Source organism: Ascaphus truei, chromosome 10 (genome assembly GCF_040206685.1).
Source record: "Ascaphus truei isolate aAscTru1 chromosome 10, aAscTru1.hap1, whole genome shotgun sequence".
Classification (NCBI taxonomy): domain Eukaryota; kingdom Metazoa; phylum Chordata; class Amphibia; order Anura; family Ascaphidae; genus Ascaphus; species Ascaphus truei.
The window spans coordinates 53,982,194-54,005,085 of NC_134492.1; the positions used below are offsets into that span (position 1 = coordinate 53,982,194).

A 22,892-nucleotide genomic window follows, 5' to 3' on the forward strand; every position below is an offset into this window, starting at 1 on the left:
TGCATCTTGCGACGTCACGAGGGCCGCGCATCAGCCACAACCTTCGTGCAGGCGCCGCGCTGCCAAAAAGGAAAACACAGCAGGGACCATCCCCAGGCCCCGCCCCCGTGACAACACAGGCAATGCACAGCGCAAGCTAACTTTGCACGGACGCCGCACGGACACAGGCAAACAAACAAGGAGTTAATTAACTGTAATGCCTGTATGCCTGCAGACCTGATCAGTCCCCAGTACTGAGGTGGGTAAGGGTATAAAATGCACCCACAGCAGTGAGGGCGTGCCGGAGTGTGGTAATGCGTTGCCGGGCCTGGTAAGAAAAGGGTTAACGCATACTTGCAAAGTCCAGGATGCCAGAGATCGTATAGTAATGTCCGTGTGCCAAAGTTCAAGGATTGGAGAGAGCAGCGTAGTGGTGTCCGTAAGCCAAAGTTCAGGGGTTGGAAAGAGCAGCGTAGTGAAGTCCGTAAACCAAGGTTCAAGGGCAGGAGAAAGCAGAGTAGTCAAGTCCAAAGCAGTAAGTTCAAGCCAAGGGAATCCAAACAGAAGCAAGGGACAGGAATCAGCGCTAAAACAAATAAGGGAGATAGGCATAGACACTGCACACACAGGAGTCACAGGAAAGCTATGCAGAGCAATGAGTAAGTGGACAGAATGGGGTTATAAAGGAAGGATAACTAATAGGAGAGAGAGGAGGAGCAGAGGGTTGAGTGAGAGTTTGCAGTGATAGGTCTGAGAGAAAAGGGGAGGAGACAGGGGAATAATTAAGGGATGTGGCTTGTAAGCCACGGGGGGTGGAGCTAGACAGCAGATAACTGGAGCGTGTGCGCGCACGCCCTCTGAAAAGGGTATTATGCGCGCACACCACGCGTGTCATGGAACGTGAGGGAGGAAGTACCGCGCGGGGGCTCGGCAATGGGGGTGAGAGAGACAGAGAGGCAGAAGAGCAAGATAACGTGGAGGTTGGGGGAATAGAGGCACACCGGGAGCCGCGAGTGCCGCAAAGGGTACTAGAGATCGCAAACACGCGTGCACATTGCGGAGGATGCGCAGGTGACCCGAACACGCGTCAGGGGATGCCAACCGCGCCACAGAGGAACGCCCGCGAGGGAGAGAGAGAGGACGCAGGGAAGAGGGAGGTGACAGGGACACGCTGGGAAGTGCGAGTCCCCCGATCCGTCACATTAACTCAATTATTCCACAGCTGCTACTCACTCCGCCCCTGCCTATCGGTACATGGTCTATGTAGGCGGATGCTCACAGAGGTATGCAAGGGAGACTGGTTATGGTGAAATTAAATAAGGCTTTTATTGCGCCTGTTTCCTTAACATCAGGAAACCATCCAAGCAAGGGGTAAACAAAGCTTCTATTCACTTGGGAGTATTTCTAGTGCAGTCCACAACTCCCTTTAGATAAGCATGTCTCCAGCCCCAAACATATATCATGAAATGAGCAGATATAAAAAGTCTTATAATTGAAAGTCTTATCGGTTCCTTGTGGTTTGAGGAAAAGTCTTCTCTGTTCCTGCATTGCTACCTTTTCCCCTTTTTTGGTCAGCATTCAGGTTTAGAAGTTTCCCCTGTGTCTTGAAAGCAGCACTGCTGTTTCTTCTGGCAGGCTCAAGACATCTGTCCCCATGCTCAGTCTCACAAGTTGTGTGAGATTCAGGCACAATCTCCCTTTCTGTTTCAAGGGCAGGCTTTTCTAAGCAACCTAATCAGGCAGGTGGTGTTTGTTACTTGACTACCAGCAGTTAACCCCCACACTGCTGGATTAGGGGCATATTTCCTGAACAGGGATAACTCCCCTGTTACAGTCTACCTTTGATTACTCATTGCTGACAGCCTCCTGCTGCTTCTTCATTGGCTACTGGTCCTTTATATGCTCAGCCAGCCCTCTTGCAAACTGGCTGAGCATAAACTCGTTTATGTTTCGTGTGCTTGCCTCAAGCAACCTGCTGCCCTGCCTTGTCTTGTTGTGCTTCCTGTTTTTGACCACAGCTTGTACCTGGACCTCTGCCTTCTCTGACCCCGGCTTGCTTCTGGACTCCCTCTCTCCTCCTTGACCACGGATACGACAATTCTACCTTCTCCAATCCATGACGTAGGCGAGTATTACAACCATACATACCTCTCCTTCCCTGACCCGGCTACACGACCCTGACTCTGAACTGCGGATGTGGTTGGAGGTCGGTGGCTACTAACATCCTCACCGCAGCCTTGCGGTCCTGTCCAGTTTGTGGTGAGCACCCGTTACATTTTGAAATAGGTCTGACAAGTGGAATTTATATGTATGCTGCTTCCCCGCAACAATGAAAATCCTTTGGTTAGTTGCGTCACTGGTTGTACTATCACTGAGAATTTTTTTACGAACCCTCTGTAGTACCCAAAGAATCCCAGGAAATATCGTAGCTCAGGAAGTTGTCTGGGTCTAGGCCAAGAGGCAATAGCTTCTAATGTTGAGGGATCTGTATATGCCCCTTCAGACAAGATGTGTCCTACATAGGGACAGACGTCCAACGAAACTGACACTTGGCCACTGACAATTTTAATCCACCCACTCTGTCAGTTCAGTACTTTCATTAGTTGAACCCCTGCCACTCCTTGAGGCATGCGTTCAAATTGATAGAAACCCAGTGGGTAAATAAAAGCAGTTTTATCTTTGTCTTGTTTGCACATCAGAATCTGGTAATATCCACAACGAAGATCCAAGACGGAAAACCATTTGCTTCCTGTGAGACAGTCTAAAGTGTCTTCTATATGAGACATAGTGTACTGATCTGGAATGGTCCTCTTATTCAAGGTGCGATAGTCTATGCACATTCTACATAGTTACATAGTAGATGAGGTTGAAAAAAAGACATGCGTCCATCAAGTTCAACCTCTGCAAAATTTTGATGACAGATACTTTATCCTATATCCATACTTACAGTATTTGATCCAGAGGAAGGCAAAGAAAAAACCCCAGTGACATAATCATTGAATGATATCTGAAAAAATATGCAAATGGACACGCACCTAAGTGCAATTGGGATGCGCTAGGTGTGGCCACAGCATATAGGTATACGAAGTTGTAAATAGTGATTTAGGGGTGTGGATTATAGACCAATGTTGTTCTCCAGACTACGGACTCACCAAATCAACAATATATAAAACCAAGGAATAGAATACTAAAAACCATAATTCATAAAACCTAAACAAGAGTGTATAAATAGTAAAATGTATAAAGTTGATAACCACTGATCGCTCTTATCCCTTATGGAGATGCAGACCAGAAGCTAAGCACAGATAGATAAATAATTGAATCACTCCCTGTCAGTCCTTTGGGTGACCAATTAGATTAGAGTGCACTCTGACAGGTGGGAAAGATTGATACTCTCAGTCTTTTTTAGTATGAGATGATCTTCTTTTAGGTGAAAGAAATGCTGCCCCACAGGGAGAGGATACCACTCCTCTAATTTAGAGATAACCTCAAATAGAACGAAAAAGAATGTGAAGGGAGCAATGTAACGTTTTTAAACTTATGTATCACCTGTGGTGACAAAGGACAACAAATACGTTATGCACTTACAAGAAAAATGCTTAAATATAAAATATGAAAATATTCTAAAAATAGAACAATCTAAAAATATAAAAATGCTCAAAAATATAAAAACAAGTATATGATATAAAGGTTGATAAAAAAGGATAATTGTCTGTAAATAGTGTGGATTCTCACTCCCTCTGTGTCTCTGCTGCTGGCTGGAGTTTGCAAGGACAATGTTCACTTCTGAGGTGTCTGCCGGACTGCTCAGCTGCTTCGGGCGATGATCTGCTTGGAGACCCGCTGCCTCCGATGATTGGCGGGGGCTGTAGATTTCCTCTGCGGATGCCGTCTAATTGCTGTCGGTGCGCTGTTTTCCCCAGGCTCTTCCCGCTGTGACGTCAGTGGGCCGGGCGTCCACTCTCCTTGTCCGTCCTCCCAGTTAATGCTGCAGCTCACAAAGTGGTTAGTGAGAGCTCTCACTGCGATCTGTGCAGTCTGTGTACTGTGCTTAGCTCCTCCTACTACAAGTTTCACCACGTGATGTGGCTTTGTCAGGGATGGGTCTGCATCTCTCATTACCCCATTAAATACTCAATTGATTGCAGAATTCAAGACACTGGTGTCAGTTAGTTGTCTGATTGTTCAATTGATATATGTTTGTTTCAATAAATTGCAATATTAAAATGGGGTGGCTATCATTGGTATACTTATAAAACTTAAAACAGATTATGGACTTTGTCAATGAATACTAATGTAATTAAATATAAAATATAAATGAAATATATAAGAAATAACAGGTAATTAATTATGGTGCCACTTCTCCACAAGTTATATTGTTTAATTCTGCCAGTAATTGACTGTTTGTTTCCATGTGGGCACTATTGATGTGTTCAACTTTAGTAATTAAATAAATACACACTATTGTTGCATATGTTACCTGCACATATACCATATGATGTTATCCCTATATGCTCAATTGGAATGCATGCTATACACTGGTTTAATTTGGTTACTTGATAGATGTCCTACATTTACATCCATTGAAAGATTATTAAGGCATCATTTAAAACAGTTGAGGCTGTATGTCTCCACAGACATTGCAAACATACGTTTTGCTATAAAATTGGAACAGGCTAATACAATATGAACAAAAATTAGGAATATATATATATAACACAAGTTTAGTTATAAAACATTAAAATGTGTTAAAAAAGCTATGTGGACATAAAAAGTTAAAACTATTGAATACAAAAGGAGTTAAAAATGGCAAGATAAAATACACATATTATATGAATAAATCATCACAGAGGTAAATGGTTGTTAAAACCTAAAATTACATCATAAATTATTGGAAAGCTAAAAGGTCTAAATCCTCATTCAGGCCAGATACATTGTCTGCATTTTGAATAACCCAGTACGTCTCTTGCCTTCGTAGCTTACCCAGTCTGTCTCCCCTTAGGTAGCTTATATTAATATGTTCAATGCCTAAAACTTGCAGGCTTTATGGAGGAAATGTCTGGATACCCCATGGCCTGAAAAACCATTCACAATGTTCCGTCTTTGCTCTCGTAACCGCTCTTTTAGTGTTCTTTTTGTACGTCCTATTGTATGTACTGCAACCCACTGCTGCATGATGACAAGTACAGCACATATGAGGTGTTACAGTTGATAAATGTTTTAATTTGAAACCTTTCATTCGTTTTCTTTGATGTAAATTCCTTTGCTCTATTTATGATGTGTGGGCAGGTAAGGCATCTTGTGTGACCACATTTAAAACAACCAGGTGGTGCATCTCTTATCCAGTTCCCTTGCACTCTAGGGATCTCTGTTTGACCGTTATTTGCATTTTTTAAGGTACTTGGCGCAATAATGTTCTTAATGCTTTTCTAAAGATGATATCTGGTTTCTGTGGCATGGAATATTTTATTATTGGATCATTTATATTCATCACCTATTTTGAGCACTATTAATATTGTTATATATAATCACAGTATTTTTCACATTGCACTTCTTATTTGAGCGCCTTGTACATATGTGTTTTCACCTCCACAGGATCAACATTGTTCTCACATGCACACAATACATATGCAATTTTTTTTTGAAACACATAATTTCCCTTGTATTTCAATGGGTCCCTGTAGACGGACGTTCACAGAGGTACACAATTGGACGCTTTTATAAAGTGAAATTATAATAGGCTTTATTGTGCCTTTTCCTTTTCATCATGAAATCATCCAAACACAGGGGCGGAACAAAGCTTCTATACACTTGGGAGTATCTCTAGTGAAAATTCCATGCAATTAATTCACAACTCCCTAAGTCAAGCATGTCTCGCAGCCCCAAAACATATAGCATGAAATAAGCAGATATAAGAAGTCTCTTTAGAATGAAAGTCTTATCTGTTAGCTGCTGTAGAGTAAGCTTCTCTGCTCTCCTGGAACCGCACCCGTGCGTGCACAGAAAATCAGCATCCAGGTTTAGAAGTCTTATTTGGTGTCTTGCAATCAGCTCTGCTGTTTCTTCTTGACAGAGCTCAAGACATGTGGTGTCTCCAAAGCTCAGCTCTCATTCAGAGCTAAGGAGTCACTTCCTGGCTCAAAGGCAGGCCTTTTCTACCACCTCTAATCAGGCAGGTGGTGTTAGTTAATTTGCTACCAGCAGTTAACCACCACACTGCTGGATTAGAGGCACATTTGTGAACAGGGATAAGTCCCCTGTTACATACCTCCCCTGTTTGTGGGAAGCTCGGGCTTACCACGGCCAAAGCCCATCCTTCCACTCTCATTCGAGATCTTTCTGTGACTTGAATGAGAGTGGATGGAGGAAGAGAACCCTCTGTCCCACTGGGATTGGAGCCCTTTCTCCAGTTTATTTTTGTCTCCTCCCAAAGGTGCTTGAGATCAGCACTTCTCAGTCGCTCGAGGAGGACTTTTTCCACATAAAGTCTTTTTTATCGCGTGCGCGGTCATGAGATTTCTGTTGCGTCGGGCACTCCTCTTTTTGTAGACAAAGTGTATGGCAACAGTTGTAGAGCAGTTAGGACTAGCCCTTAGAGTTTTCTGCTCTTGAAGCGGTCTTTCTGCAGTTTCTCCACACCACGGAGTCGCCAGTTCAGCTTCTTTGGGACTGAGTTGCACCTCCACCTCCTTTTCCATAGAATGTCCTATTTTTTCAGCTTCCTCAGCCAAGGATTCTTCTGGCTTTGATTCTGCACTCCTACCTCTGTTTGTTGCCTGTTGGGCAGCTGTAGGTTTGGCTAGTGCTTTCTTAGGTGGCTCAAACTTCGTAATTTTGTTTTGAAGTTGCGTGGAGTCCCCAACTCTCACTGTACCCTTGTCCTCACGGGCATTAGTTACTGTGGGATACTGGTGCTTGGGCAGAGCCAATACCTTTTTCCGTATTGGAGGAATCTGTAAGTTACTGGCCTGCAGAGTCCCAACCTGTTTGAGTGCGTCTTGCAAGTCTCTTCTCAGGGAATCTATCTGCGCACTTTGCTTCCTCTGAGTCTGTATCAGAGTCTCCTTCATATTCTGGAGCTCTGTAATTTTTGTCGTCAAGGTTGCCGCTACGTCTGTTTTCTCCTTTGTGTACTGGCTCAAGGGAATGGAACAGCCTCTGTCTCTCCAGCTCTTGCTCCAGTTTCTGAGCCTTCTCACGCTCCCTCTCATACAGAGTCACCTGATATCGAAACTCTACTTCCAATGATGCTCTGAAGACATGCAGCGTGGCCTTTAGCTCCTCATACTGCTCTGTGGGGACGTACTGGGTATTCAGACGTTCCTGCAGCGCTTGTACCTCTTTAGCAGCCTGCAGTTTTTCTTCCTGTAGCGTTTGCTGCTTCTCCTCAACATACTGGAGGTGTGTACGCAGACCTTGCAGTTGGTTCTGCAGTCGGTGCTCTGCTTCAAACTTTTCCTTGACTTCTTCTGTCAACTGAAAATTTTCTTCTTTCAGTTTTAAGTTTTCTCTTTTTAATCTTGAATTTTCTCTTTTTTCAGTCTCTGTATTCTTCAGGGCTTCTTTGCAGTCCTCCTTCCATTTACGCACATCTGCTTTGAGAATGACACTCTCCTGGCGTGAGACTTCCTTCTCTAGGTTGAGGGTCTGAAGCTCCTTCTGAGAGACTTTGAGATCTGTATCAAGATTACCAATAGTTTCTTTAGCAATGTCCAGCTCCTCAGTGAGACTGTGAAGTTCCAGGTCTGTGCGGCAGCTGTTGGTCTCATGATGTGAGGCATCAAGTGCTCTGCGGAGTGTCTGAACCTCTTTCTGAGATACGTCCACTTCTATCCGGACACTGTTGACCTCCTGTTGTGAGGCATTCAGCTCTATATGAAGAGTGTGAACCTCTTGCTGGAAGACTGTCATCTGCTTCAGTGCCTCCTCATACTTCCGCTTTAGCGTAGCCACCATTTTATCAGATTGGCTCTGCTTTTTATCCATGGCGGAAATAGTAGCCTTTGCAGTATTTATCTCAGTCTTGAGATCCTCCAATTCGGTCTTGGCCGCAGAGTAAATTGCGAGCACAGTCTTCTGTAGCTCAGCATTATTTTCTCTCTCCCTTTCCAATTCTTCACAGAGCAGATCACAATCACACCTGGCAATTTTCAGGGCGTCTTCAGGGCTGGTCAAGGGATCGTCACTCACTGGTTCTGGCTCCGCTTCTCTGGGATGACTGGTTGAGGGTTCCTCACTGTTGGCACCGGACAGACATTTCTTTGGGGTATACGACTTCTGCCTTGGGCCCTCTGGATATTCGGTTAACCGTGGGATAAATTCTCCATTTTCCTGATCACCCTGGCAGTGGGCACCATTGGGTTAATCCCTTCTCACTCTAGGTAGGACAGGAAGTAGACTTTTGCAGGTAGGCCATATAAGGCCCCTCCCTCTACCTGCACCTTAGTCTTTTTTCATGTCCTCACAGCTAGGAGTAGGATTTTTATTTTCTAACAGGGCTCACCTACTGCACCTTGTGCAGATAGCCAGGGTCTCAGCCTCTCTGCCCTGAAGCTCCGCGGTGCGCCCTACGGGGGGCAAGACGGAGACCCCTTAGAGTCGGGGGAGCCCCTGTTGGGGGGGGGGGGGAACAGCTGCAGCCGCGCAGGACCGATCGAAGGCGCACAGCAGCTGCAGCTGGGAGCCGTGGAGGCCTAGACTCACCGCATAAGCGTATGGTACGCTGCGGTAAAGTACCCAGCAGCCCGCTACAGGTGGAGGGGGGAGCAGCCATAGCTGCGAGCAGAGGAGGCTCAATTGACCGCACTAGCGTATGGAACGCGGCGGTGAACTACCCCAGTAATTCTGCTGCGAACCGAAGGAGGTTCATATTGACCGCATGTGTATCTGAGATACTGCGGTAAAAGGGGTACAGTGCAGGCGGCCGCTCGGGAGCGTGCGCGTCACGGCACGCCGGCAAATGCGTACATACACGCGAGCCGTGCACGAGCACTTGATGACGTCAGAGAAGCGACGACCACACGGTGTATGTGTGAGTGAAAGCTGCAGCATGGAACGCTCAGCAGGGAGAAGCCAAGTGCTGGATATGGATTCAAAAATGGAAACACCCAAACGTCAGTTCCCAAGACTAGGTGAGTCCTTAGTTTTAGTTCTGCATGGGAAAAAGAGATGGTATATGTACATTAGGGTGTATGTTTAGTATTTATTTTGTTTTTATAAATTAGTTCGGTGGTTACCCTCCCAGAAGCAGGATCTTCAAAGGGACGGGGGAATCCCTGCAACATAAATGAAAGGTTGCTAAGAAAACTAAATGGTGTTCAGCTTGTGAGAAACCAGCCCTAATAGGGAAGTAATTATGTGAAGATTGTCTTAAGACACCTGCAGGTGATACCAATGAACAAATGAGCATTTTCTTTATTGATGAAGGAGGCTGTTAAACAGAGAGTTGATGCAGCAGTACAGCAAGCTGTTAACCCTGCGCAGGAAGATCTAGATCCCAGACCAGTCTGGATAAGGGGAAAACTTTTTCATCATATGGGTCTAAAATTGATTGTTTTCATGTGTCAGAGAGTGAAATGGATTCATCAGATCAAGATATTCAGGAAGGAATCTGAATTTGATGTAGAAAGGGTGGATCCACTCATCAAAGCCATGATACAGGTTTGGAACTGGAAGACATTGAGGAGTTAACCCACAAAAAAGATAAAATTTTTGGGGCGAGACAAAAAGTGTCCTGGCTGCTTAAAGAGTTTCTGTACTGGCCTGCTTTGACAGGCTAAGCAGGCTGCTGCTGCTACTGCTGCTACTACTGCTACTACTGCTACTACTGCTGCTACTGCTGCTACTGCTGCTACTACTGCTGCTACTACTGCTACTATTGCTACTACTGCTGCTACTGCGGCTACTGCTGCTAGTACTGCGGCTGCTTTAAAACGGTAGAGTCTTTACTATCCATCAAGTAGTTAAGGACCTCATTCAGGTGGAGTTGGCGCAACCAGACGCCAGAGTATTACGCCTAAAAGGTTTGGGAAGATGTATCCATTCCCACAAGAGGAGGTCAAATTTTGGGATGTCAGCCCAAAGGTGGATACTGCTATTTCCAGAATAGTAGAGAAGACCACAATTCCAATAAGGAACTTGCGTCATTGGAGGACGCTATGGATAGGAAGATGATACGTATGGAAGAAAACATACGTTACCGCAGGAACATCCTCATACCTGCCATAGTTGCCAACATTGAAGAAGCAATACACAATTGGTGTGGAAAGAAGTGCTATTCTTAAGCACTGTCCGAAGTAAAATGAGCAGCAAAATCTATGGTGCTGGCGGTATCAGCAAGAAGGGCTTTATGGCTCAGACAGTGGATGGCTGACACAGCATCAAAGAGCAACTTGTGTGGATTACCATTGAAGGTGAGTTCCTCTTCGGTAACAAACTGGATGCAATAATAACAAAAGCATCAGGAGGTAAGAGCATTTTTTACCTCAAGAAAGCAGAAGATTCGGTTTCCAACAGGCTAATAGAAACCAATATAAGGAAGCAAAGGCATATAGGCCTGGCAGGTCATCTCCAAGACAAAAGAACATGGAGGGACGGCAAGGACCGTTTTTTTTTGTGACAGTTGCCAGTAGGAGGGCGACTGAAGCAGTTTTTCTGCAACATGGGCCCAAACGATACAGGACAATTGGGTATTACACCATTCATCAGGGGTACAGTATAGAATTTAGAGAGATGCCAAGAAGAAATATGTTCTTAATAACATGGATACAGTCCAAGGAAAAAAGAGGGCAGAATAATTCGGCTTTAAAGAAATTATTACAAGCAGAAGTAATAAAGAAGGTACCTCAGGAAGAGGAAGTGAAATTTATTCCAGAATTTTTCTAGTAAGGAAACCTACAAGGGAGTACAGAGCAATTCTAAACCTAAGAAGTGTGAACCTGATTATTCAAGAGCTACAACCAGGAGACTGGATGGTGGCAATAAGACTTAGAAGATGCTTATCTACAGGTGCCCATAACAAAGGGACACTAAAGATGCCTAAGGTTTACAGTAAATCAAGATCATTATCAGTATACAGCACTGCCATTTGGTCTGGCGACTTCCCCAAGGACGTTTATAAAGGTTCTAGCCCCTCTAGTGGCAGAAATGAGAAGAGGGGTAGATATATACCCATACCTGGATGACATCCGGGTAAAATCAGGGAGTCTGGAGAAACTCCAACAAGACCAGAAGATGGTATAACCTTTCTGGAACACCACAGTTGGTTAATAAACAGAAACAAGAGCCATCCCATGCCTCTCAGCTGTTAAGATTTCTGGGGGTAGAATTTGATACAGCAAAAGGAGAAGTGAGACTACCAGACGCAAAGAGGCAAGACATATCCATGCAACAAAGAAGCTCAGGAAAGCTACCAGGACTTCAGCAGAAGAATGCATGAAGCTCCTAGGGAAATTCGCTTCAACATTAAGCGTCAGAAAATGGGCAGCAATACATATGAGACCAAGAATCTTGTTACACCCACACACAAAACAGGAATTAAAGTGGTGGGAAGATACCCGAAACCTGGGAAAAGGACAAACACTACACCCAGTGCACTGGGTAAGAATTACAAGTCAATGGCACTGTGGCTTAGTTGGTTAAAGCGGCTGTCTTGTAAACAGGAGATCCTGAGTTCAGATCTCAGCAATGCCTTGTCTTAGTCCCATGCACGTTTCTTAAACAGATGCGAGCAACACAGGTCGGGGTGCCCAGATGGGAGAAACATTGGTGCAAGGAACCTGGACAAACCAGGGAAAGCATCTTCCATCAAATCTGCTGGAATTAAAAGCAGTACAAGGGCCTTAGAAACTTTCCAAGACCATATAAGAGGTGGCTGTATAAAAATAGAATCAAACAACAGGTCAGTTGTCAAGTATATAGCCGAACAAAGAGGAACCAGGAGCAGAAAGCTGATGAACCTCACAGCAGAAATCCTCTTTTGGGCAGAGTGCCACTTGTAGGAAATTACAGCCATACATATCCCAGGACTAGAAAATGTCACAGCAGACTTTCTAAGTTGGAGCATCATACACCCAGGAGAAGGGGCATTATAGCCACAGGTGTTTCAAGAACTGGTAGAGCGATGGGATCAGCCAGACATAGATCTCATGGCGACACACCAAAACCGCAAGGTAAGGAGCTACTGTGCCAGACAGTTTCATCCAAGCGCACAGGGTACAGATGCTCTCAGTTTCAAATGGCACTTCAAGTTGGTATACCTGTTCCCTCCAATTCCCTTAATTCCGGAAACAATCAGGAAAATCAGGGAAGACCAAGCAGAGGTGATATTCATAGCACCCTACTGGCCAAGAAGGCTTTGGTTCACACACTTGGTAATATGGCACTAGATACACCATGGCACATACCAGATCGCAAAGGGTTGATGCGACAGGGGTCAATATGTCATCCGAATGCCAAACAATGAGCTTTGACGGTATGGCAATTGAGCAGGAAACATTGAGACTGAAAGGTTGTTCAGACAAAACAATCTAAACCCTTTTACAAGCAAGGGAAAGTTCCACATCGAAAGTATACCATAGAATCTGGCTTTGCTTTCGCGATTGGGGTGAAAAGGGAAAACAGAAGTCCTTTCACCTAGAATTGTATCAATTGTGGAGTTCCTGCAAAAAGGATTTGAGAAAGGTCTCAGTCTTAGCTCATTGAAAGTACAGGTGTCTGCACTATCAGCCTTGTTGGAAAGAAATCTGCCAATGGAAAGATTGATCATCAGATTCTTTCAGGCAGTTAAAAGGTTAAGGCCTCAAATCAAGAACAGGGTACCTACAGGGGACTGGTCCCTAGTATTGAATGTACTAACAGCAGCTCCGTTTGAACCTATACAGGAGATAGGCTTGAAATGGTTATCATGGGAAATAGCGTTTTGATAGCAATCACCTCAGCAAGGAGAGTGGGAGAACTACAGGCTCTATCAGCCAATGAACCATTCCTAGTCATACATCAAGACAAGGCAGTTCTCAGACCAGTATACCAATTCCTGCCAAAAGTTGTATCACAGTTCCACATGAATCAAGAAATTGTGATTCCGACATTCTGTCCAGAACCAAAGAATAAGAAAGAAGAAAGACTACACAAGTTAGAGGTGGTAAGATGTCTAAAAGTGTACCTGGAAGGATGCGAGATATCAGAAAGTCAGACAGACTATTCATCAATTCCAGAGGGACCGAAGAAAGGTCAAGAAGCTTCAAAGACAACAATTTCCCAGTGGATAGTGTCTAGTATTAAAAGGCTTATGAAAGCAGAGGACAAGATAAACCTTTGAACATTAAAGCTCATTCTACAAGGGCCATGTCTACTTCATGGGCATTTAAAGCCCAGGATACACCAGGACAGATTTGCATAGCGGCAGTCTGGTCCTCATTCAATACATTCTTGAAATACTACAGACTAGACGTACAATCATCAGCTGACGCAAGCTTTGGGCGTAGAGTGTTAGGAACTGTAGTAAAATAAAGTGTAAGGTGTATTAATAAAGGTCAAACTGATAAGGCATTAAACTGGTGTCTATTCTGATGTATCCCTCCCTAAAATTTGCACTGCTTGGGTATGTCCCAATGGTGCCCACTGCCAGGGTGATCAGGAAAGGAGAAAATTTAAACAACTTACCGTAATTTTCTTTTCCTGGAACCATGGCAGTGGGCACATAGTTACCCTCCCTATGTATGTCTAATGCCTATCAGTTATATATTTCAGCTATGGAAGAATCGTAAGACTAAGGTGCAGGTAGAGGGAGGGGCCTTATATGGCCTACCTGCAAAAGTCTACTTCCTGTCCTACCTAGAGTGAGAAGGGATTAACCCAATGGTGCCCACTGCCATGGTTCCAGGAAAAGAAAATTACGGTAAGTTGTTTAAATTTTCTCCTTTCTCTAGGCCGCAGGGCAACTCGGTCCCCCTTTCCCTCCACAGGATCTGCGGACATGTCTGTTCCTTCCACGGTAAGTGAAGGACTGCTTTTCTTTTTCTTTTTCCGCCTTTTTGATTTGGATGACACCGTCCCTTCAGGGATATTGGGGTCTCCATCTTCATTTGAAATTTTAGCAGCTTCATTATATACGCCAGGCTTTTCTTGCAGTTGCTTTAGCTGACAGAAATATTGGGTGATCTGCTGCTCCCGCTCTGTCTCCTGCTGATAATATTCGTCAAAGGGAGCGGTCTTTTCTGTTCGTGCCGAGTTCAGGCACCCCCACCATTCTTGGGGTGTTTTGTGGGTGTGACTTAGTTCAGGTTACCCGTAAGAGATGTTTTTCGCTTTATTGGACTGGAAGGGCCAGTCTTCCGTGGGGTAGGATTCATTACAGGAACGCTGCATCTTGTCCTCCATTTTTAGGCTATCAGGTGTAATTTTCTTCCTGACCTCAGGAGGCACTATTGCATCTGTTGCCACTGTATTTGCTAGAACCCCCAATTGTGGTAGTCCTACAGATGGGCATATTTTGCTCGTAGAGGTCGTAGCTCTCACAGGCATCTCTGTAGACTTTTCTTTCTTGGGAATTGTTTTTTTTTTTCAATATCAGCAGTACTGTGCATGCATTTTCTCTCATCAGGTATACAAGATGTGCAGTTGCTAGGTAAAAAAGTCTATTTGCTCTATATCATTTACTTGCTAGGTGTAAACTCTCCGCTTCAGCAACAGAATTTTGGTTTTCTGCCTGAGTTCAGTAATTTTCAGTCTCATCTTTGGGTATTATGGCATTCACACTTCACACTTTGGGTGTCTGTTTTTTGCTCCCAAGATAGATATAGGCAGACTTTTTTTTTTTTTTTACTTGCAGAAAAAAAACCATTCTTTGCAGTGAACTATTCCTTTCATTCCCGGCAGGGTGACTCAACATTCAGCAATTGGTTTTGAAAAACCTTTTACACAGTTCAGAAATCACTTTTTCCCCTGTAGGGCAATTTTACACTCAGCATTTGTTTGCTAAAAATTCCCTTGCTTCAGCACAGTCTTGTATCAATTTTCACACTTTTCTGCATATACTCCATTCACTGCTGGTAGTCCTATGCGGTGTGGCAACCTTTATTTGCAAAATCAGTACCACTCGTGGGTCACCATCTGTATTCACTGCTTCAGCGAAACTTTTGAAAACAACAAACACCTATCCCTTTTTAAGGGCTGACTCACTTCTTGAACCCTGACTATGGCTGGAAGGCAAAACCCCTATTTCAATGACCATATTACACTTTGTGATAGGCAAAATAAGGTTTAGCTACTTCAACAGTCTCTTCTGGGTTTTTGTAAGTTTCAGTGCAGTGTGTATCCCTTTAACTCTGATCTCTGCTGCATGAGGTTTTTTTTTCTCAGACTGTTTGTAGGCAAAAAGCATAAAACATTTTTACATAAAAATCTCCAGTCCTTTTTAACTTCAAAGACACCTCTTGTCCCACCTTGGACACCAAATGTAGACGGACGTTCACAGAGGTACACAATTGGAGGCTTTTATAAGGTGAAATTATAATAGGCTTTATTGTGCCTTTTCCTTTTCATCAGGAAATCATCCAAACACAGGGGGGGAACAAAGCTTCTATTCACTTGGGAGTATCTCTAGTGAAAATACCATGCAATTAATTCACAACTCCCTAAGTCAAGCATGTCTCGGAGCCCCAAAACATATAGCATGAAATAAGCAGATATAAGAAGTCTCTTTAGAATGAAAGTCTTATCTGTTAGCTGCTGTAGAGTAAGCTTCTCTGCTCTCCTGGAACCGCACCCGTGCGTGCACAGAAAATCAGCATCCAGGTTTAGAAGTCTTATTTGGTGTCTTGCAATCAGCTCTGCTGTTTCTTCTTGACAGAGCTCAAGACATGTGGTGTCTCCAAAGGTCAGCTCTCATTCAGAGCTAAGGAGTCACTTCCTGTCTCAAAGGCAGGCTTTTTCTACCACCTCTAATCAGGCAGGTGGTGTTAGTTAATTTGCTACCAGCAGTTAACCACCACACTGCTGGATTAGAGGCACATTTGTGAACAGGGATAAGTCCCCTGTTACAGTCCCCACGCGGGGGTCACTACTATCACCTCTCTGAGGCTCACATCATCAGTAATAATCAGGGACAGTCAATAGTAGTGCCTTATTAGGGCCCAGGCCTTCCCGAGTACACCACTCACTTAAAATGGTCACCGTCATTGTGAAACTGCAAAATGGTGTCTTGTCCTTGCTATGAGACATGGCCAGTGTACCACACACACTATTGTAACTCAGGGAATATCTCAGCAGCGCCTCCAATGTAACCCCTCTTCACTTTTCCTCATACCACAGAGCCTGTCACTGAGGTGGGGGCCTGAGTCATATAACTTGGGGTTTAACTCTTATAGTGGGTGGTACACATAGTGGGATGTAGGAGCAATTAGACACAACAAACTGGTAATGAATTATGAAAAACTTTATATCTATCACTCTAAACAGGGATACATACACAGCGCTACAAAACTCATGTGACCCTAATGATCAGGGCCACCACATAACTACATAGTGTTTCTACAATTCTACTAAAAATTACTAATGCTGCGCCTCAGAGAGATAGAGAAATATTACAGTCACTGCAACCGAGTTCACATACCCTGTTGAGCAGACGGGGTATTTGCACAATAATACTTTTGTTGGAGCTCTTGATTCAAAAAACAGTATTTAGGCCTGTGCTTCGTATAGTTAGTTAATGTGAATATAACCTTTGTTCCAGTGCAGGGGAATCTCTTTCTTTCCATCTGGACAGTTGAATCCTGATCCTTTTTCCTCTGGGATGGGTAGTGCACCCTGAAGTGGGTCACTGTGCTTTGTACTGGTCAGCAAATCCACCAGTCTCCTCACTCCATGGATCTCTCAGTAGGGTGACCAGTCGTCCCGGTTTTGCCGGGACAGTCCCGGTTTTTCGTGTGCTGTCCTGGTTGCCGGTCCGTCCCAGGTTTTCCCTCCATGTCCCCTTTTTTTTTTAATGTGTCGGCGGCGGTGCGCGGGGGCGGCGGTGCGGAGAATTCAGCAGCCCGGCCGGTGATCCCAAGCACTGCGGCCCTCCCTCCGGCACCCGACACCCCCTTTCTCCAGCTCCCCGTCCCCGGCTCGCTCTCCATCCCCCCAGAGCCCGCTCACAGCAGCTCGCGGCACTTCCTGTGCCTGCTGCTAGTCAGCACGGGCCGCAGGGGATTGGTCAAGGAAGGAGGAAGCCGGGGGCGGGGCTTTGGCTCCCCCAGCTTTCCCTCCCCCCGCACTCTGGCCCTCCCTCCGGCACCCGGACCCCGGCTCGCACTCCCCCTGTCCCCCGACTCTCACTCCCCCTGTCCCCTGACTCTCACTCCCCCTGTCCCCCGACTCTCCCTCCGACAACCCGGTCCCCGGCTCATCTCCACCCCCCCCCCCAGAGCCTGCTAACAGCAGCTCACGGCACTTTCTGTGCCTGCTGCTACTGAGCGCGTGCCTCAGTCTGCCGCCTCTGCAGCCGCCTGAGGTAGGCATATGGGGGGAGAGATGGAAGATGTAGGGGGGGAGGGGGAAGAGAGATGGAAGATGTAGGGGGGGAGGGGAAAGAGCAATGGAAGATGTAGGGGGGAGGGGGAAGAGAGATGGAAGATGTAGGGGGGAGGGGGAAGAGAGATTGAAGATGTAGGGGGGAGGGGGAAGAGAGATGGAAGATGTAGGGGGGAGGGGGAAGAGAGATGGAAGATGTAGGGGGGAGAGATGTGAGATGCAGGGGGGGGAGATGGGAGATGCAGGGGAGGAGAGATTGGAGATGCAGGGGAGGAGAGATGGGAGATGCGGGGGGGGAGAGATGGTAGATGCAGGGGGGGGAGAGATGGGAGATGTAGGGGGGGGGAGAGATGGTAGAAGCAGGGGGGGAGAGATGGGAGATGCAGGGGGGGAGAGATGGGAGATGCAGGGGGGGAGAGATGGGAGATGCAGGGGGGGAGAGATGGGAGATGCAGGGGGGGGGAGGAGAGATGGAAGATGCAGGGGGGGGGAGGAGAGATGGAAGATGCAGGGGTGGGGGAGGAGAGATGGAAGATGCAGGGGTGGGGGAAGAGAGATGGAAGATGCAGGGGTGGGGGAGGAGAGATGGAAGATGCAGGGGTGGGGGAGGAGAGATGGAAGATGCAGGGGTGGGGGAGGAGAGATGGAAGATTCAGGGGTGGGGGAGGAGAGATGGAAGATGCAGGGGTGGGGGAGGAGAGATGGAAGATGCAGGGGGAGGAGGAGAGATGGAAGATGCAGGGGGGTGAGGAGAGATGGAAGATGCAGGGGGGGGAGGAGAGATGGAAGATGCACGGAGGGGGGAGAGATGGAAGATGCAGGGGGGGAGGAGAGATGGAAGATCCAGGGGGGAGGATAGATGGGATATGCAGGGGGGGAGAGATGGGATATGCAGGGGGGGAGGAGAGATGGGATATGCAGGGGGGGAGAGATGGGATATGTAGGGGGGGGAGAGATGGGATATGCAGGGGGGGGAGGAGAGATGGAAGATGCAGGGGGGGAGAGATGGAAGATGCAGGGGGGGAGAGATGGAAGATGTACAGTAGGGGGGGAGAGACGGAAGATGTAGGGGGGAGAGATAGAATATGCAGGGGGAGGAGAGATGGGAGATGCAGGGGGGGAGAGATGGGTGGGGAGGAGATGGTTGATATGAGGGTGATGGGAGATGCAGGGGGTGGGTAGATGATGATGATGATGATGATGATGATGATAATGATGATTTTACCTGTGCTGCCCAATTTTTTTTAAATATGTATGGGGGGGGGGTGGGTCTTTTAAAAAAGTACCGGGGCGCCAGGGGTCTTTTTAATATGTATTGGCGGGAGCGGGTATTTTTATTATCTATTGCGGGGTGGGGTTTTTTGGTATGTATTTTGTGGGGGGGTTGAGTGAGTGGGGTTATTGACGGAAGGGGGGGGGGCGAGTGAGAGAAGTGAGAGGGGGAGTGAGTGAGAAAAGAGGGAGTAAGACACAGGCGAGATAAATACATGCGAGACGGGAAGGGAGGAGAGAGAGTGAGACAGAGGGGAGAAATTCATGGGTAGAGGGTGGGAAATAGAGGGGGCTCGTGAGGTGTGAAATTAACCTAAGGCTGCACTTATAGTGCTAGCGACGCTGACGTCATACTGCGGTCGCTGAAAAAATCTAATTGAAGTGACTTCCAGCGATTGCGACCAAGCCGTTACGCCGTCCTGTCGCTCCTATAATGGCACGCAACGGTGTCAATACATTTGTTTTGACGCAACGTCGCCAGCACTATAAGCGCGGCCTAATATGTGTCAGCCAGATAGGAGGAATTTAGAAAATTCTCGGGGAACCCCTAACAAAAAAGGTTAGGAATCACTGGTCTAGGCTATCTTCTCTCTAGTCTATCTTCTCTCTAGTCTATCTTCTTAATCAGTGGTGCAGTATTCCTAGATTTTGCAAAGGCTTTTGACACAGTTGATCATGTTATCCTGCTTAACAAACTCCAGAGCTCTGGAATAGGGAAACATGCTTTAAACTGGTTTCAGTCCTACCTATCAGGAAGATCCCAACATGTGTCCATCTCAGGCTCTAACTCCAACCCCCTGGATATCACCTGTGGTGTCCCGCAAGGCTCTGTTCTGGGGCCCCTACTCTTCTCAGTGTTCATTAATGATCTTCCCACAGCTTGTAAGGAAGCCTCAATACACATGTATGCAGATGACACAATCCTGTATGCACACAGCCATAGCCTCTCTGACCTTCAACACATACAGTACTTCAGTCTGACTTTTTGAGACTCGAAAACTGGATTTCCCAAAACAAACTGTTTTTAAACACTGACAAGACTGTAACAATGGTATTTGGGACCAAGACTAAATTTGTAAAGCTTCCAGTGACTGAGCTCCTGATAAGAACCATCGCTAAAACCACCCTAACACCTGTCACTAGTTTTAAATACCTGGGCTTATGGTTTGACTCCCACTTAACATTCGGGATGCACATTGATACCCTGACAACCAAGACCTATGCCAAACTAGGGGTACTTTACAGGAAGAAATCCTCCCTAAGTCTCCTGGTCAGAAAGCGTATTGCACAGCAGATGCTAATGCCAATTATTGACTATGGAGACATAGTATATGGCTCGGCTCCTCAAACCCACCTTAGCAAACTTGACACCCTCTACAATTCAATTTGTCGTTTTGTTCTCCAATGCAACTACAACACACATCACTGCGAAATGCTCAAAGAACTAGATTGGTCATCACTAGAGTCTAAGCGCAAAGTTCACCTTTCCTGTCTCACCCTCAAATACTTTCTGGGCAAGCTACCCAGCTACCTGAACAAGCTTCTCACCCCTACCACATGCAGTACCTATCACCTGAGATCAGACTCCAAAAGACTATTCATGGTCCCAAGACTCAACAAAGTATCCGGACGTTCCTCCTTCTCCTTCCGTGCACCCCAAAACTGGAACAACCTACCAGAGACTCTCATATCCACCACCAGCTTAAGTTCTTTCAAATCTAAGGCTGTCTCACACTTTAATCTGGTCTGTAACTGTTTCATACGCTCATAATATATATTTTCTTTAACTGTGCATGCAATGTCTTGTATATAATGTATACCTTGTTCATTTATGTAACTGTATTTGTAACCATGTATTATTTTGTTTTACTCTGTGCCCAGGACATACTTGAAAACGAGAGGTAACTCTCAATGTATTACTTCCTGTTAAAATATTTTATAAATAAATAAAATAAATAAATAAAATTAATCCACCTCCTTGCAGAGCTAATGAGTACTGTAAGTAGCAACATATATTTATAAAAACACAACCCTATTTCCCCTCTTTATTTTGCAAATTGTTGTATTATATACACAAGCCGCAAGGTCAGGTCAGGAATGAGAAATGTCAAATTTTTAAAATACTGTATATCTTAATTTTAATTAATGCCTTCATTTTTTATTTAATTTTAATTTAATGTCAATTATTTATGTAATTTTAATTAATGTATTAATTTTTTATTATGTACAGTATAGATTAGAAAGTAAATTTCAGATTTCAGGCTGCAAAGTGGTTTGTTTTATTTATTTCTAAAAGAGGATTTCACTATCCTCTATACATACAAACACACGGCAGCCCCCACCTCTATACACACAAACACACACTTCAGGGCCCACCTCTGTATACAGAAACACACACTGCAGGGCCCACCTCTGTATACAGAAACACACACTGCAGGGCACACATCTATATACAGACACACACACTGCAGATCTTTTTATTATATATTTATTTATCATGCCTTTAGCTGTGTCCTCCCCTCCAAATTCCGTCAACATGGCTGCGCGACGTCACGTAATATACATTGCCATAACAATGAGATGCTCTGTGATGTCTCATTGTTGTCAAGTTGACATGACAACGGGATGCATTATGGTGACGAGGCATCACGTGATGCCACATTGTCATGGCAACATGTCACCGCCTGACGTTAGCGTGTCTCGTTGTCATGGCAACGGAGGGCGTGATGTGATGTGCATTGTTTTATAAATAATTTTTTTAAGTGTCCCGGTTTTTCATTTTGAAAATCTGGTCACCCTATCTCTCAGGCACCTGCAGAGAACAGCCTCACACTACAAAAACTCCATTCAACTCCTGGGAATCACAAGCTGCCCCCTCCCTCATCACCCAGATTTTAGAAGCAATTTGTATAATGGAACTACTAGAATTGCAGTTTTTGTTAAAAAAAAAAAAAAAAACGCCAGTTGAAAGCTTTTTTACAAATTGATCTGATTTTTAGAGCCGGAGTCAAACCGCTTATAAAAAAGCCCCTCGCACGGATTGCACATGCGAGAAGGGTTTACAGATTAGCAAAGTGTGCCGATCACATCGGGAAGGACTCTTTAGAAGCGGTTTGTTACACGTCGGAGCTACGAGAATAGGCCCCTGGGTATTTTATGGACTACTTTGGCTTATTGATAGCTTTGACCAAATTAAACACTTAACAAAAAATGTTTCTATAATGATTAAATACATTTGAAAAATCACTAAATTATGCACTTTTTAAATGCATTTAATTTATTCTCAAGCAATTCTGTTTCAGAGCGGGCAGCTGGGGGGGAGATACATGGAGAGCGGGCAGCTGGGGGGGAGATACATGGAAAGCGGGCAGCTGGGGGGGAGATACATGGAGAACGGGTATCTAAAGAGGGGGATTCAGGGAGAGCGGCAGCTGGGGAGGGAGACGGATTGAGCAGGCTGCTGGGGAGGGAGACGGGGAGAGTAGGCTGCTGGGGAGGGAGACGGGGAGAGCCGGCTGCTGGGGAGGGAGACGGGGAGAGCAGGCTGCTGGGGAGGGAGACGGGGAGAGCAGGCTGCTGAGGGGGGACAGGGAGAATGGGCGGCTGAGGGGGGATACAGGCTTAGTGTGTGGCTGGAGATGGGGAGAGCAGGCAGCCAAGAGGGGTAGACAGGGACAGCGGGTTGCTGGGGAGGGAGATGGAGAGAAGGCTGCAGAGGAGGGGGGGGTGAGCGGCCAGCTGGGGAGGGGATACAGGGAGAGTGGACTTAATAAAGGAAATCATCAATGTGACTTTATCTCTGTTTATTGGAGGGGCTGATTTAAGCTTATTTTCTTTCTCCAGGCCTAGCTTGTGACAGACCTGTCATAGAAAATGGACGTCTTTATTATCATTATTATGATTATCAGTTCCCACAAAGAATTAATAGAGAACTTGATTATTTCTGTAAAGATGGTTTTCTGCCCCCCGAGAAATCATACTATGGCAGAATCACGTGTACTGAAGACGGATGGTCTCCTGAACCAAAATGTTTAAGTAAGTCAAATTTACCAAGTTCTAATGTTTGTTCCGCAGTAAAACACAATGAATATGTTAGTGTAATTATTTATTAACAGAGTGTAGGCGAT

At 45.5% G+C, this 22,892-nt stretch overlaps 1 protein-coding gene across 21 annotated transcripts in view; it reads left to right on the top strand.

Moving 5' to 3' along the window:
- Window positions 1–22,892, top strand: part of LOC142503955 (complement factor H-like) — a 721,803-nt gene that overhangs the window by 81,206 nt on the left and 617,705 nt on the right. For all 21 annotated transcript variants that reach the window (XM_075616940.1, XM_075616959.1, XM_075616958.1 and 18 more), the window contains one exon: window positions 22,609–22,800. In XM_075616940.1, the coding sequence (XP_075473055.1) occupies window positions 22,609–22,800 (192 nt within the window). The remainder of the gene's footprint in view (window positions 1–22,608; window positions 22,801–22,892) is intronic.